This window comes from Alternaria arborescens (genome assembly GCF_004154835.1).
Source record: "Alternaria arborescens strain FERA 675 chromosome Unknown contig_19, whole genome shotgun sequence".
NCBI classification, from domain to species: Eukaryota; Fungi; Ascomycota; class Dothideomycetes; order Pleosporales; family Pleosporaceae; genus Alternaria; species Alternaria arborescens.
This window is the reverse complement of record NW_021167874.1, coordinates 330,055-342,129: the sequence shown is the minus strand read 5'-3', so window position 1 is coordinate 342,129 and position 12,075 is coordinate 330,055. Positions and strand designations below refer to the sequence as shown.

Below are 12,075 nucleotides of genomic sequence, written 5' to 3'. Positions count from 1 at the left end.
TGTATTGGCTATATTGCTTCTCCAGGTACTTCAGAAAATTGTACATCGTGCACCTTCAGATTACATCTTAGGTATAGGGTGCATTTCAGAAGAATGACAAATTCTTTGGTATCGATCGAGAACATATGGATACAGTTATTGCCAGAAATTTGAACAGAGATACACTCGGTTCCCATGCTGTTTGTATTCGTGTTTGCAACAGGACATATCGTATCAGATAAAACATGAGCATATTGTACTTCAAGTAGCATCGCAGTCCAATACGAATATTACCCACATTCTGCAACTAGTCTTCGTGTCCAAACATAGCACATCGTAAACACAATCATCACGCATTTTCCAATCGCTGTAAACAGTTTGAACTGTGACCACTATTCTTATCTTGAATCAACATTTTTAGCATTTGGAATACGTATTCCATGTCGGGAAACGTGTAACGACCTACCCAACCACACGGAGCCGGCTCTCCCAGCGGTTGTAGTATCCATCCTTCGTCTTCAACTTGCATGCCTTTTCTAATCCACCTGCCACGTATTCGCTACTTCAATCCAGCCCCCAGCCACCATTTACTAGCACGATATTTGTCTTCCTCTCTCCACCCTCCGATTCGTCCCCACACCTCGCAGTAGCCGGTAACGTCAAACACGGACTCAACACCGTCGCGAAGTGTTATCGATTAGTCCTGCAGACGTCGACCCTTCCCCTCCACTTGGTCGTCCTTCGCTTCAACGCGAAGTAGGTACATGACAGCAGTGGCGGTATGCAGTAGCCGAAACAATAGCAAGTGTGAGCCACGCCACCACGGGTCTGTCGGATACACTAGAGATGTAGGTTGATGGCACGAAGAAACCAGTGGAGGATCCAGAATGGGTCAAGCTACGGTTGAAGTTGTAGGAAAAGCAAAAAAGAAGAGGCTAACGAAGACTGGGTACATATAGATTGTATTGCTACATAATAGCTGAATCCTCTTCAAGAGACAGGTCGAGAGCTTATACTAAGCTCTTGTGACTACGGCTCCGTAGTCGTGATTGAACGTCTAGACGGTTCCGACAACCCGGGAGTCGGGACCTCAAGGAATCGTGAACCCATGGGCATGGTCACACGGAAAAACCATCATGAAGGCATCGCAATTGTGCGGTACGCTACAGTTCGTCAAACATAGGCACAGCCTGGTCCAAGGCCAGGCATTCGATGTGACAGCTGTACTACATCATGTAGACAAACTGGTTGTGTAAGTATGGGAATGTGTCTCACCATCAAACCATCTCCTTCATCGAAGAATCTCGAAGACGGTCTGCAGGCGAGCAACGACTATTGTCGTCTGGCATTATTCTCCGCTAGTCGTATAGCTCACTTCAACCATTAATGGGGTTGGTGAGTAGATATTCTAGCGTGGGCAAAAAGGACCTCACGTGCATGGTATCACGGCGACGGCTGGAGTAACAAATCTCATTCGTTGCCAAACTCCAATCCATCGTGGTATCATTTCGAACAGAAAACTTCGACGGGGCCGCATGACGGCAAGTCCATTGTTCGAGCTAGAAGCCGGTATAACGCCCTGCTTTTCCATGCGCGTATCGCATGCCCAGACCGTGAACCCATGATATGCATTTCATCCACTACGGACGGGGATGCTCGTGTCGATGTCCCTCATCGTCGTGGTGTGTGTCGTCAACCAAGGAAAGCGTTGATACGCTTATGCCTCCCTCTGCTTCTTCTTCTCCTCGCGGCCGGCGCTCTTGCGCTCCAGGATTTGCTCACGGTCCTTGTCGAGCTTGAGCTTGGTGATGACGACCTTGGAGGGAGCGATGGGGATGGGAACGGACTGGCCGTTGCTCTTCTCGCGGACGACTGTGTTGTGACTTAGTATACCTGTCGATATGTGAGGATAGAGGGGTACGCACTGCCGTTGACGTGGAGGCAGTACTTGAGGCGGTAGACGGAGGAGACCTTGCCCTCACGTCCCTTGTTGGAGCCGCGGACAACGGTGATCTCGTCCTGGGAAAAGTCAGCACACGATAGCACTGGGGAGAAGATCTGAATACTCACGTCCTTGCGGATGGGAATGCTGCGCACTCCGTGCTTCTCGCGGAGCTCCTTACTCAAAGGCGCCTGAAGGTTGTTAGAACATGTCTCCTGCAATGTTCCAAGTCTCTTCATACGCTCATGATGACCCGACGCACACTACTCGGCGCACTGAAGTGTGCCTTTCGCGATTTGCGGCGAGAGCTCGCGACCATTGACTGGACCTTGGTCATTTTTGCTGTGGAATTGGCGGGTTGTCGGGTTAGTAGACAAAGTTCGTGTCGCGATCGCAAAAATTGGAGTTGTGAGATGTGCCTTTGCTGGGGCGGGTTCGCTTCGCTAGCGTGGTCGGAAGAAGTGTTTTGCCGATTCCGAAAGGTCCGGCCAGAAAGTCGCGTCCGCATCGTGGACCGCATTCGCCGAGACGTCATGCAGGACGCGTCGCTAAAACTGATTTCTCGAACGACGGCGCATATGTTGCGCGCAGTCGTCTAGTCGGTGTATAAGATTTCAGAGTGTTGAACTATCACCATCTATACCCAACCAAGACCCCGCACCCAAGACATCTCCCGCTCCTTCACGCGAACCACAGTCTCCATGCAGTTGTCCAACCCCACCCGTGTAAAGGCTGCAGAAAGGCCTCCAGGCTTTTAGCAGACGCCAACATGTCCCCGAACAACTACAACCCGTACAGCCACCCGTATCAACAAAGTTCGGCGCAACAATACGCAGCATATCATACAGCATCTGCCGCGAACAATATCGCGCAACCCGCCCACCAGTACAAACAGCCACCGACGACTCAGACACAGGACTATATGTCCTATCAGCCTCAATCGTATGCGAATCACAATAGTGGATACGGCACGGCACAAGATAACCAATTGGGTAATAGCAACTATGGAGGGACACGAGAGACAACTAGAGGCGCCGCCGAAGTCCTGCGTAGTATGAGTAGCTCGACGCCGTGTACGAATAACGCTGCGCCTACGAACGCCCAACCCGGAACCACCGCGATCAACACCGCCTCCCCGCACACCAGCCGCTATGCCGCCGGCAGCTCGCACTCGCCCCTGGTGCAGGCGCAACAACCCCATGCCGTCTACGAGCAATCGCAAGCGCGACCACACAGTGTCAACAACAACCGCGCGCAGCCAGCAACTCGGGGTTTACCATCACCAGCCAATGTGGCAGGTTACCCTTCGCAGAGAACCCAAACGATATATAATTCGCAACAACGGCGAACTGCCAGCCCAGCCCAACCTCAGTACAATACCGCGCCTGTTAGTAATACGCGAAGCGCGGGTATGTCTGCTACAACGAGCCAACAGTATGACGACTACAGCGCTCGACAACCTGCCGGTGTGGAAACCTCGCGTAACTCTCAGAACGCCACACCACCGACGGCTTATAACTACGGCAAGGCGCAAATGCCTTCCGCGATTGCGCTTCCTGCGCCTGCACTGTCTGCTAGCATGGCAGACACTCACAGTGTCCAGGGCACTACCACAGTGGACCCAATGGCAGTCTACGATCCATGGCCAGAATACCAGCGGAAGCAGGCCACACAAAAGGCGATTGAAGATGCAGCACGTGCAGAAGAAGAGAAGATTGCGGAGGAGGCGCGTCAAGTAGAGGAGCAAAAGAAAGAGGAGGCCAGATTACGCCAGTCACAGCCAAAGTCGAAAGGAAAGAAAGCCCAAGAGCAGCAAGCGGGTGCTCCGGAAGCGGCACCTGCGACATCTAGCGACTCTGGTGGCCCTGCTGAAGCACTGGAGAGTGAGATTCGAGCAATGATGGCTAAAATGAGAGAGCTGAATAGTAAAGACCCAGCACTTCTAGCCAAAATCTGGGAAGAAGAACGTAGGGCGAGAGCGCCCAGATCTCCTACCGTGGACGATAGGCCCGCACCTCAATCTGCCACTCTGCAACCGGTACAAGTTTCTCAAGCCTCCGCTCCACAAGTCACGAACTCGAACAAAAAGGCGACACCCAAACAAAAGGTGAATGCGAGTATCTCAAAGCCAGCGACTCCTGCCATAGCCCAAGCTGTCCCTATCAAAGAAGTACAGCCAAACAGCAATATCACTCAACCAACTGGCAACACGGTTTGGCCGCCTGAGAAGAAGGCTCATCTGGCGAGCGCAGCAGCGGCATATCTCAACACTCTAAATTTCGCCCACCAAGTCGAACCTGGCCAGATATTGAGTCTATTGAACAGCAACCCTTCTTACATCGAACTATGCGAACAACTAGAGAAGATGGGTCTGAAGCTAGACCGCGCTGTATTCGCGAAGAGCTTACTTACAGCGGTACCAGATGTGAATTCAGCATCCCGCAAATCTGTACAGCCTGCACCAGTTCCTGCCCAGAGACCACCGGTCCCACCTGCCGTCATGAAAAAGGACGTTGCGACTTCTGTCGCGCCAAGCCCACAACACGCACCCGCAGCTCCCTCACCAGCGAATGGAAGCTCTCACCCGTCTTTTCCAGGGAGCGCGTCGCCTGCACCTGCATCTGTCGCGGAGATGGTGCCAATCAGACCCGAGCTAAGGAAGCCAGCAAACAAAGAAGAAGCAGCACGAAAGCGTAATCTGAGTGATCTGGTCGACCTGACTCAGTTATCAGAAGACGAGGACATGGGGCCGCCGCAAAAGAGGATAAACTCAGATGCATACGCATCTCCATACCCTCATCTCCAAGACACTATGGCCGTCGACGAGGTGCCTTCTACACCAAACTTTCCCATTGCAAACACTCCTTCCTATCAGCCTCAATCACCTGCGCCTCAGCTGATGCAGACTTCTACCGAACAACTTCGTTATGTGACTCTTGTTGAGCCATTAGACAGAAAGAAAGCGCTTCGTCGCAACACTTACAACCCTGCCACAATAGCACGAGATGTGCTTCTCGCTTGTGGAAGGCATCCGTTAGAGCGCAGCTTGAATCAACATCTAGATGGTTTGAGGACTACGTTACCACAAATAGGGTTCGATTCAGATCTCAGTACAATCAAATGGAACGTCATCGACCCAGGAAGACCTCCGCCGGGATATTTCAAAGACGGTGTTCAAGCCTTGACCGAGGATGCAGACGATGAAGATGCTTCAGACGACGAGAACGAGTCGCGCACCCGCGCTCCGCCTAACGCCATTGGCGGTGAAGGTGGGGCGCACAAGGCCCAAGCTTTACCTGAAGGCATCAATCCGTTTAAGCAGAAGCGCCGCGGTCGTCCTCCACGACACTCTTTCCCTGACGGTGCACCAGCAACACCCAAACGCCCAAGCAGTCCCGCTTCTATGAGTTCAAGTGTGCCTCGTCCCACCTCTGGTGCCGCTGGCGTTGGGTATCAAGCTTTCCGGTCAGCCACAGAGTACGGATCTGATGGCAAACCACTGCCAAAAAAGAAGGGCCGTCCAGTTGGATGGCGGAAAGCTATTCATGGCTCTCCTGCTGCACAAGCTCAACCGTCAACGAATGGTCATACCGGTCCTCGCAAGAAGCAACCAACGCAGCCAAGCGCTCTGCGCAACGAACCCATTCAGATCAGTTCAAGATCACCAAGTGTTGCGAACGGTCTTCCGCGATACCAATCGTATAAATGCAAGTGGCAACACTGCCAAGCTGATCTGCACAATCTAGAGACACTTCAGAAGCATATTTACAAGGTACATCGCAAGGAGACAGTTAACAATACTTTGGAATGCTTGTGGGACGATTGCGGAAAAGAGGTCACGAACTACGACCCTATGACAAACATGAGCATTGAACGCCACCAGACGTATTCCTTCGACCTAGAGAGCAACTGGCGTGATCATATACAGCAAGCCCACATTAGTCCGCTATCGTGGCAGCTTGGTGATGGGCCGGCCGCTGGTCTCTCTGGTAAGGAAGATAGTTAGCGGCGTGAAGTGGTTGCGACTGAAGAGAAGATCTACTCTAACACTCTTAATTGCAGACTCGCACGATTCTGAGGCATATCTCAGCGATGCACAAGGACGACAGGTCACTCCACGCATCACTGTCGACCCCGCGCGCATAGAAGCACTGAGCATGTTGCCACAAGCACCTATAGCTAGCGGTCGCGGTCGCGGGCGTCCACCCAAGCGTACAGTGGAGCAAGAAGCCCACGATGCATATGGTAGACTCGTGTCTCTCAAGAGGCGTATTGGTGGACCCGGGATGGATCGTGGAGGTGTAACACTCGCGAACGATAAGCGTCGACGAGGCTTTATTGAAACCGATGAAATGGAGGAGGAGCTGGTAGATGTTGAGGACTGAGTGCTAAGGACTCGACGTGAGGCTCATCTTGCTTGCGCATTTGATAATTCTGTACAAGTACGCGTATACCCATGGTAAGAACAAGGCGCAAAGGAGTGGTCGGAAATGTTTCTCCATGCCCAGATATGCCATAGTTTAGTTAATTCAAACATTTTGAAATCCGTCAGCGGTTAGTTCGCCATATTGCGTACGCCAGAACTCCATGCTTCCATTTGATGGGCATCTCCCTGATTCGCAATTGATATCCTTGGTCCCTCACACAGCCCGTTCTCATGCAACAACATTCTTGCCCAAGTGTCCTTCAGTAAGACGTATACATAGCACAACTCTTACGCCTTGATCTTGCCAGCCGCAGCCTTGGGCTTCTCCTCAACCTTGTGATCGTCTGAGTTGACCTCGAGGAAATGGTATAGAACGATGAGCAGCATAGCAGCGCTTCCGAGGAAGATGGCGAGCGAGTAAAGTTGACTGTCGGTAATCATCTTGAGTGTGACGGCGCGTCAATGGTAGCTAGGTAATAGGGTGTGATGCTTCGAGTGCGCTGCGGAGTTGTTAGTAAAACCAATTGACGAGACGAAATTGCCAAGAGCTTACGGAAGCTAGATGCGACAGAGAAAGTCAAAAGACGGGAGTGTCGCGACGGTATTGGATGCGCAGTGATTGACTATTGGGGTGCATGTGAAGGCCACCTTGAAGCTTCGGGAATGTCGGCGAAGGTAGGGCTGGCTCTAGCGCAACATGCTCCGCCACTCGAAATTCCACCCCACACAGCGTCATTCTCACTTTGACACACACAGCGCAGGTACCATATCCCCCGCCAGGCACCCAAATTCGACCATCCAGGGAGCCCGGATTGTTTGAACACCCCAAAACGCACTCCCCACTGTCATTTCAACACCGCCCATATACACTAAGCCAAAATGCCACCCAAAGGCAAGGGCGAGCAGCCCAAGGTGAAGAAGGTCGCCGTAGACAAGACCTTTGGTATGAAAAATAAGAAGGGAGGAGCCGCCCAGAAACAGATTGCTCAGCTCAAAGCGACCACTGCATCGGGAGGCACGCCTGACGAGAAGCGCAAGGCGGCAGAAAAGGCGCAGCGTGAGAAGGACAAGGCGGCGGCAGAGGCAGCCCGCAAGGAAACCGCCGAACTCTTCAAGCCCGTACAAATCCAAAAGGTGCCTTTCGGAACCGACCCCAAGACTGTCTTGTGCCAGTTTTTCAAGAAAGGAAACTGCGAAAAGGGCAAGAAGTGCAAGTTTAGCCATGATCTGAATATCGAGCGCAAGACCGAGAAGAGGAGTTTGTACACCGACACCAGAGATGAAGACAAGGAGGCCGAGGAGGAGCGGCGGAAGAAGGATAACATGGATGATTGGGATGAAGACAAGCTGCGACAGGTCGTTCTAAGCAAGCACGGCAACCCGAAGACGACGACGGATAAAGTGTGCAAGTACTTCATCCAAGCTATCGAGGATCAGAAGTATGGTTGGTTCTGGGTGTGTCCCAACGGAGGTAAGCTTGAACAACAAAATGCATTCGAAATATACGCTGACTTGGATTCTAGGCGACAAGTGCATGTACAAGCACTCTCTACCACCTGGGTACGTGTTTTTGCTTCTTTCGCCACACAGCATGTGCACATCTGTACTAACACTTTTCTAGTTTCGTCATCAAGACCAAGGAACAGCGCGCCGCCGAGAAGGCCTTGATGGCCAACTCCCCGCTCAACACCCTCACCCTCGAAGACTTCCTCGAGTCCGAACGCCACAAGCTCACCGGCAATCTCACACCGGTCACGCCCGAGACATTCGCCAAATGGAAGAAAGAACGTATCGACAAGAAACAAGCCGAGGAAGAGGCCAAGAAACTCAAGGATGCCACTGGTCGTGCTATGTTCGAAAAGGGCGACTGGGCACAAGACAGCGATGCGGATAGTGATGATGAGGACGATGGAGACGCGTGGAATTTGGAGACTATGAGGAAGGAGACCGAGGCGGCGAGGGCAAAGAAGGAAGAGGAGAGGATGGCTGCTCAACTTGAGAAAATGGTTGTATCTTGAGGGATGCACGTCTATCTCGGATCGAAGACTATTGGAGAGAGAGCGAGAGCGATAAGGCGGGAAGAGCTCGCTGGCTGCCACACAATGCTGCAACAGCTTGCGGGGCATTGCCGGGACCCGGCTTCGATTGAAGCATGTGGAGGCAAAAGATTGACTTGAGCGATCGTCGCATCATGAGCATGTTTGGCCGTGTCTGGGCTTCAGCGTTTATGCGGCATGGCTTGGAACACATGCAGAGCTTAGTCGGCTTTGTGTGTCTGGCGCTGGCGTCTGGGTTCTGGTATTATTACATATATATACATACATGGCTGTACGAATATACGGCTAAGTTCGCCTGGGCAAGTCGTAAGCGACTTGCGCTGTGGTAGTGACTTCAAGGAATGCATCCGATTGATCTTGACTTGAGATGATGGTAAAACCGAACAGATGTGTTCATATCTGGACAAGCTCCTCCACTTGGTGATGTCTCGGTGCAGAGTGAATCTGAAGACATAGGCAAATCAAGACTTGCATTGCATGTTGATGCTGACCACGCCCAACCTTACGGTATATTTTGGTAACTTGACGGCGCATTTCAGATATTCGACGCAAAAATTTTGTGGTTTCGCGGTGTATTTCAGTATCCAGTCTTGTATCATGTTCCATCAATAGTAACATAATTTCAGAAGGAGCTAAGACGTCGTGCGCCTACACCGAGGACAAAGACTACCCGGAAAGCATCTTCGGTAATCGCAAGCGTACTCTTCTTACACATGTTGTCTTGTCTTTAATTCAGATCTCCATTCGGACCTATTACCGCCATGCTCATTGGCAGCTCACAACACCTCGTACGAAAGCCAGAAAGAAGCAAGAATCCTGCTGACGACCAAAACCTCTACGGGAGAAGATGCGGTAAATGTACTCGGAAAGTGGAGTCTTTCACGATGCACACAATCATCGCAGGATCACTCCAAGGATGGTTGCTCCGAGTTTGGCGCGCGTCCATTGATTGCCACTAATCCCCATGTAGCCACGCTTGACCCGGACAAGGAAAGGCGCAGTTGCCGTCTTGGCACCAAAATGCCGCGCTGCAGTTCCGCCTACGCCTGGTCACACTCCCCGCAACATGACGGCATGCTTGTTCGGCCACGCTAGAAGCATGTACCAGTCCCCAGGCCCTGGGCCTTTCTCGCATCCGATTTCGTTGCCGGCGCGCATTACACTCCCGAGTTGTCTTGCCATGACTACACGCGGCCGTATGGTGGCCGACACTAGCCTTGGTCCGTGACTGATGGCGTAGTCAATTGATCGTCTCTTAAAGAGTCGGCTGGGGTCGTTGTTTTTAGTGGTTTGATTAATATACTTCATAACTTTTAAACACACTCCTAGCCTCGCTTTCCTATACAACAGAGGTATACCAACATCTCGGTGTAGCTAAGAGCGAAGGTATTCCTTGACATCGATCATCGAGTGTGGGGCCCTTTCCGTATTCCCGGATTTGCTCCCGTCTCATCTATATCCTGCTTGAGAATCCCACTGGATTGAAATACTAGCAATGGCGGTGGAAAACTACGACGTCGTTATCGTGGGCGCAGGACCTGTTGGCCTTTGTCTTTCAACGTGCCTGGCGAGATGGGGTTACAAAATCAAGCATATCGACAATCGACCGGAACCGACCGCCACTGGACGGGCGGACGGAATCCAGCCACGTTCCTTGGATCTACTCCGGAATATGGGCCTCAAGCGCAAGATTATGGAGTACGAACCTGCAAAGGTTTACGAGGTGGCTTTTTGGGACCCGGCGCAGAAGGGCATTCACAGGACAGGTACTTGGGCTAGTTGTCCCAAGTTCATCGATGCACGGTACCCTTTTACTACGCTTCTCCACCAGGGCTTGATTGAGCGGACGTTCATTTCGGATATTGAGAAGAACGGCAGTGGCATCCAGAGACCCTGGACGATCAAGGGGTTCAAGAATGATGGCAAGGATCCGACATACCCTGTTGAGGTCAACCTGGCGCATGTTGATGGCACAATGGAGGAGACTGTACGCGCAAAGTACTTGTTCAGTGGTGAAGGAGCGAGGAGTTTTGTAAGGGACCAGCTGGGTGTCAAGATGATCTACAAAGATCCTATTGCGCATGTTTGGGGTGTCATGGATGGAGTTGTCAGAACGAACTTCCCAGACATCAAGGTATGTTTGATTCGCTAACCTGTTTTTCTACTGAATACTGATCTCAGTGCAGATGAAATGCACAATCCACTCAGACAACGGCTCCATTATGATCATCCCACGCGAGAACAACATGGTCCGCTTGTACATTCAAGTCGCATCTTCTACAGATAAAGACTGGGACCCACGGAAGCAGGCTACTGCAGAAGACGTTCAAGCGCGTGCCAAAAAGATTTTCGAACCATACACCATCTCCTGGGATCGCGTGGAATGGTACTCAGTCTACCCGATTGGGCAAGGTATTGCTGAGCGCTACACACTCGACGAGCGCGTCTTCATGGGTGGTGATGCCTGCCATACCCACAGCCCCAAGGCTGGCCAGGGTATGAACACAGCCTTCTTAGATGCAGTAAACTTTGCATGGAAAATTCACCACGTAGAGAGCGGCTGGGCACCACGATCCCTTCTGTCGACATACGAGTCCGAACGCAAACTCATTGCTGAGACTCTCCTCGATTTTGACGCCCGATACGCAAAGCTCTTCTCCGCCCGGATACCCTCAGCTGGTGAAGTCGCTGGTGCATCAGCAAAAGAAGCCGCCGAAGACAATGAGTTCATCAAGACATTCAAAGCCAGCTGCGAATTCACCAGTGGTTATGGCGTAGCATATAAACCCAACATGGTAAACTGGGGCCCAGAACACCCCGCACAGCACCCCCTCATCTTATCGTACGAAAAGGGCACAACCCAACGAACAGGCAGAATCATGACACCGGCAACCGTCACACGTGTCGTAGACGCCAACGTCGTACATCTGGAACAAGAAATTCCCATGAACGGCTCCTATCGCATGTTCATCTTCGGCGGTGCCTTGGACAAGAGCGCAACAGCACTCAAAGACCTAGCAACACAGATGTCATCCCCAACATCCTTCTTCAGCACTTTCCTCCACCGCGACCTCAAGGAGAAGGATCGCTACCACGAAAAACACAACCCACATACCGATTTCCTTTCTCTGGCTCTTGTCTTTTCGCAGCCCCGCTCAAGTATTCACATTGATGAGCAGTTGCCTCAGCCATTTAACCGCTATGCTGACCATGTTTATGCGGACGACGTCTGGGACCAGAGGGTGCCGGATGCGAAAGCTGCGGCACATGCTAAGATGGGGCTTGACGAGGAGAGGGGAGGCGTCGTTGTTGTCAGGCCGGACGGGTATGTCGGTGTTGTCGTTAAGCTGGAGGAAGGGAAGGGGACGTGTGATGCATTGGACGCGTGGTTCTCGGGGGTTACAGGGAAGAAACTTGGGGGTGAGCGGGCGAGTCTATAGACGGAGCGTTTTCCAGTCATGAAGACACTTTTAGGACTTGCATAGCGTTGCTTTAATTTCTCTACATAAATGTATGAATCCGTTCAATCGGAAACCAATTCATGATATTTGACAATATCTTCGGAGCGCTCCTGCCTAATGAATGAAGTGACCTCATCGTGCACGGACGTATCGCGAAGGAAGGCGCGTCGTTGAAAGTTAAACCAGAAACTCTCATCAATGTTCGTCTCT

The 12,075-nt window shown here is 51.8% G+C and overlaps 5 protein-coding genes across 5 annotated transcripts; 3 read left to right on the top strand and 2 right to left on the bottom strand.

Annotated features, from left to right (window-relative positions):
* Positions 1 to 1,696: 1,696 nt before the first annotated feature.
* AA0111_g8045 (hypothetical protein) lies at positions 1,697 to 2,258 on the bottom strand (the record flags this gene model as incomplete). The annotated part of the gene is made up of 4 exons (XM_028654449.1): positions 1,697 to 1,851; positions 1,905 to 1,998; positions 2,050 to 2,112; positions 2,163 to 2,258. The coding sequence occupies 4 exons, from the start codon at positions 2,256 to 2,258 to the stop codon at positions 1,697 to 1,699; spliced, it is 408 nt and encodes a 135-aa protein (XP_028504480.1).
* Positions 2,259 to 2,690: 432 nt separating this feature from the next.
* Positions 2,691 to 6,306, top strand: AA0111_g8044 (hypothetical protein; the record flags this gene model as incomplete). Its single annotated transcript, XM_028654448.1, has 2 exons — positions 2,691 to 5,910; positions 5,984 to 6,306. The coding sequence occupies 2 exons, from the start codon at positions 2,691 to 2,693 to the stop codon at positions 6,304 to 6,306; spliced, it is 3,543 nt and encodes a 1,180-aa protein (XP_028504420.1).
* Positions 6,307 to 6,476: 170 nt separating this feature from the next.
* On the bottom strand, positions 6,477 to 6,788 carry AA0111_g8043 (hypothetical protein; the record flags this gene model as incomplete). Its single annotated transcript, XM_028654447.1, has 2 exons — positions 6,477 to 6,591; positions 6,640 to 6,788. 2 exons carry the CDS (start codon positions 6,786 to 6,788, stop codon positions 6,477 to 6,479), a joined length of 264 nt encoding a protein of 87 aa, XP_028504422.1.
* A 438-nt stretch (positions 6,789 to 7,226) lies between these two features.
* Positions 7,227 to 8,365, top strand: AA0111_g8042 (hypothetical protein; the record flags this gene model as incomplete). Its single annotated transcript, XM_028654446.1, has 3 exons — positions 7,227 to 7,818; positions 7,871 to 7,907; positions 7,969 to 8,365. The coding sequence occupies 3 exons, from the start codon at positions 7,227 to 7,229 to the stop codon at positions 8,363 to 8,365; spliced, it is 1,026 nt and encodes a 341-aa protein (XP_028504421.1).
* A 1,534-nt stretch (positions 8,366 to 9,899) lies between these two features.
* On the top strand, positions 9,900 to 11,844 carry AA0111_g8041 (hypothetical protein; the record flags this gene model as incomplete). Its single annotated transcript, XM_028654445.1, has 2 exons — positions 9,900 to 10,538; positions 10,591 to 11,844. The coding sequence occupies 2 exons, from the start codon at positions 9,900 to 9,902 to the stop codon at positions 11,842 to 11,844; spliced, it is 1,893 nt and encodes a 630-aa protein (XP_028504424.1).
* Positions 11,845 to 12,075: the final 231 nt, after the last annotated feature.